The 2,041-nt window shown below is 39.6% G+C and overlaps 1 protein-coding gene across 1 annotated transcript in view; it reads right to left on the reverse strand.

Annotated features, from left to right (window-relative positions):
• LOC106011078 overlaps positions 1-2,041 on the reverse strand; it is a gene marked incomplete in the record, with an annotated part of 9,984 nt that overhangs the window by 2,995 nt on the left and 4,948 nt on the right. Inside the window, 1 exon segment of the mRNA XM_013079433.2 lies at positions 1,019-1,261. Within this exon segment, the coding sequence (XP_012934887.1) occupies positions 1,019-1,261 (243 nt within the window).

Below are 2,041 nucleotides of genomic sequence, written 5' to 3' on the forward strand. Positions count from 1 at the left end.
AACAACAACAAAACCACACACCAACAAAACAACAAAAACGAACACTCACTTTATCCAAATTATCGCCGTACAGACGACCTCCGATGTTGAGTCCCTTCACCACATAAACAATAAAACAACCACAACAACAACAACAACGAACACATCCACAACTACAACAACCACAAAAAACCCAACCACAATAACTCTCACTTTACCCATATTACCGCCGTACAGACGGCCTCTGGTGTTAAGTGTGGGTTGTTGGCGGGTGATATTATCCATATTTTTCACACTCTTTAAAACACCCCAACAACAAAACAACAACCACAAACAAAAACAACAGCAAAACAACCACAACAACCACAATAACAACAACAACAACCACAACAACATAACAACCACAAAAACAACAACATTCATTTGATCCATATTGTTGCCGTATAGAAGGCCTCCGATGTTAAATTTTAGTAAGTGTTTTACGGCACTTACAACAAAGTAAGGTCTTATAAGTGCCGAAGATTAGAAGTGTTACAAGAGAGTAACATACACAAAAAAGAAGGACGGGAGATAACGACGATATATTATGTTTGATAGGAAAGAAGAAGCAAACCACACCACAGCACCCGCCAACCACCCACTCCGATGTTAAGTACCTTGACCACAACAACAAAACAAACACAACAAAACAACAACAGCAAAACAACAACAACTACTACAACGAATACTCACTTTATCCATATTATCTTCGTACAGACGACCTTGACCACAACATCAAAACAACCACAACAAACGCAACCACAACAAGATACCCACAACAACAACCACAAAAAAAACCCACAACAAAAACGAACACTCACTTTATCCATATTACCACCGTACAGACGACCCCCAATGTTAAGTCCCTTCACCACAACAATAAAAACAACCACATTTACAAAACAATAACAACGGCAAAACAACAACAACAACAACAACAACATCAAAACAACTACAACAACAAAACAAAGACAACAAAACAACCACAAGGAACACTCACTTTATCCATATAATCTTCGTATAAACGACCTCCGATGTTCAGTCCCTTCACCACGGTGCCCAGATGGTCCGTGGCGTTGCTGACTTGGCAGAAGTAGATGCCGGCCGAGGTGGGCGTGACCGGCGTGAACACAAGCTCCGCCCCCGCCACACCCCCTTTCTCCTGGATGGTGTAGTGGTCGTTGGTGGTCAGCTGGCCAGACTCGCCCTTCTTGTACCAGCGGAGTCTGTGGACACTCGTCACCTGGCAGGAGGAGGAGGAGGAAGAGGAGGAGGAGGGGGAAGGTTTTGAATATTGTTTGTTAGTTTGTTTGTTTGTTTCTTTGTTTGTTTGTTTGATTGATTGCTTGTTTGATTAATCTTTTAATTCATTTTAAAATTGAAAAAAACAACAACATATTTTTAATTTTTTAAAACAATTATTCATTCATTCATTCATTTATTTATTTATTTATTTAAAAAATTATGATGATTAGTAGTAGTAGTAGTAGTAGTAGTAGTAGTAGTAGTAGATGATTTCAAAGGGAGTAACAAAATTAAACAAACAAGATGAACAAGAAACAAAAAACGCGGCAGAAAAAGAAGAAGAAGAGTGGGTGGTTGGCGGGTGCTCTGGTGTGGTTTGCTTCTTCTTTCCTATGAGACATCTATCGTCCTTATCTCGCCTTCTTCTTTTTTATGTTTGTTACTCTCTTGTAACACCTCTAGATCTAATCTTCTGGCGCTCATATGACCTTATGCAGTTGCGAGCGCCATTAAACCTCTACTAAAACCTAAAACTAAGAAGAAGAAGAGAGACACTTCAGGTAGTTTAAATCCCGTACCTTTGACAAGAAAAACGAACCCTTTGCCTCTAGGCATTGTGCAAAACAACCACAACAACAAGAACAACAAAACATCATCAACAACAACAAAACCCCCCCCCCCCAAAAAAAAAGCAACAACACTCACTTTATCCATATTATCGCCGTATAGAGGACCTCCGATGTTAAATCCCTTGACCACATTAACAAAACAACAACAA

Source organism: Aplysia californica, unplaced genomic scaffold (genome assembly GCF_000002075.1).
Source record: "Aplysia californica isolate F4 #8 unplaced genomic scaffold, AplCal3.0 scaffold00051, whole genome shotgun sequence".
Lineage (NCBI taxonomy): Eukaryota > Metazoa > Mollusca > Gastropoda > Aplysiida > Aplysiidae > Aplysia > Aplysia californica.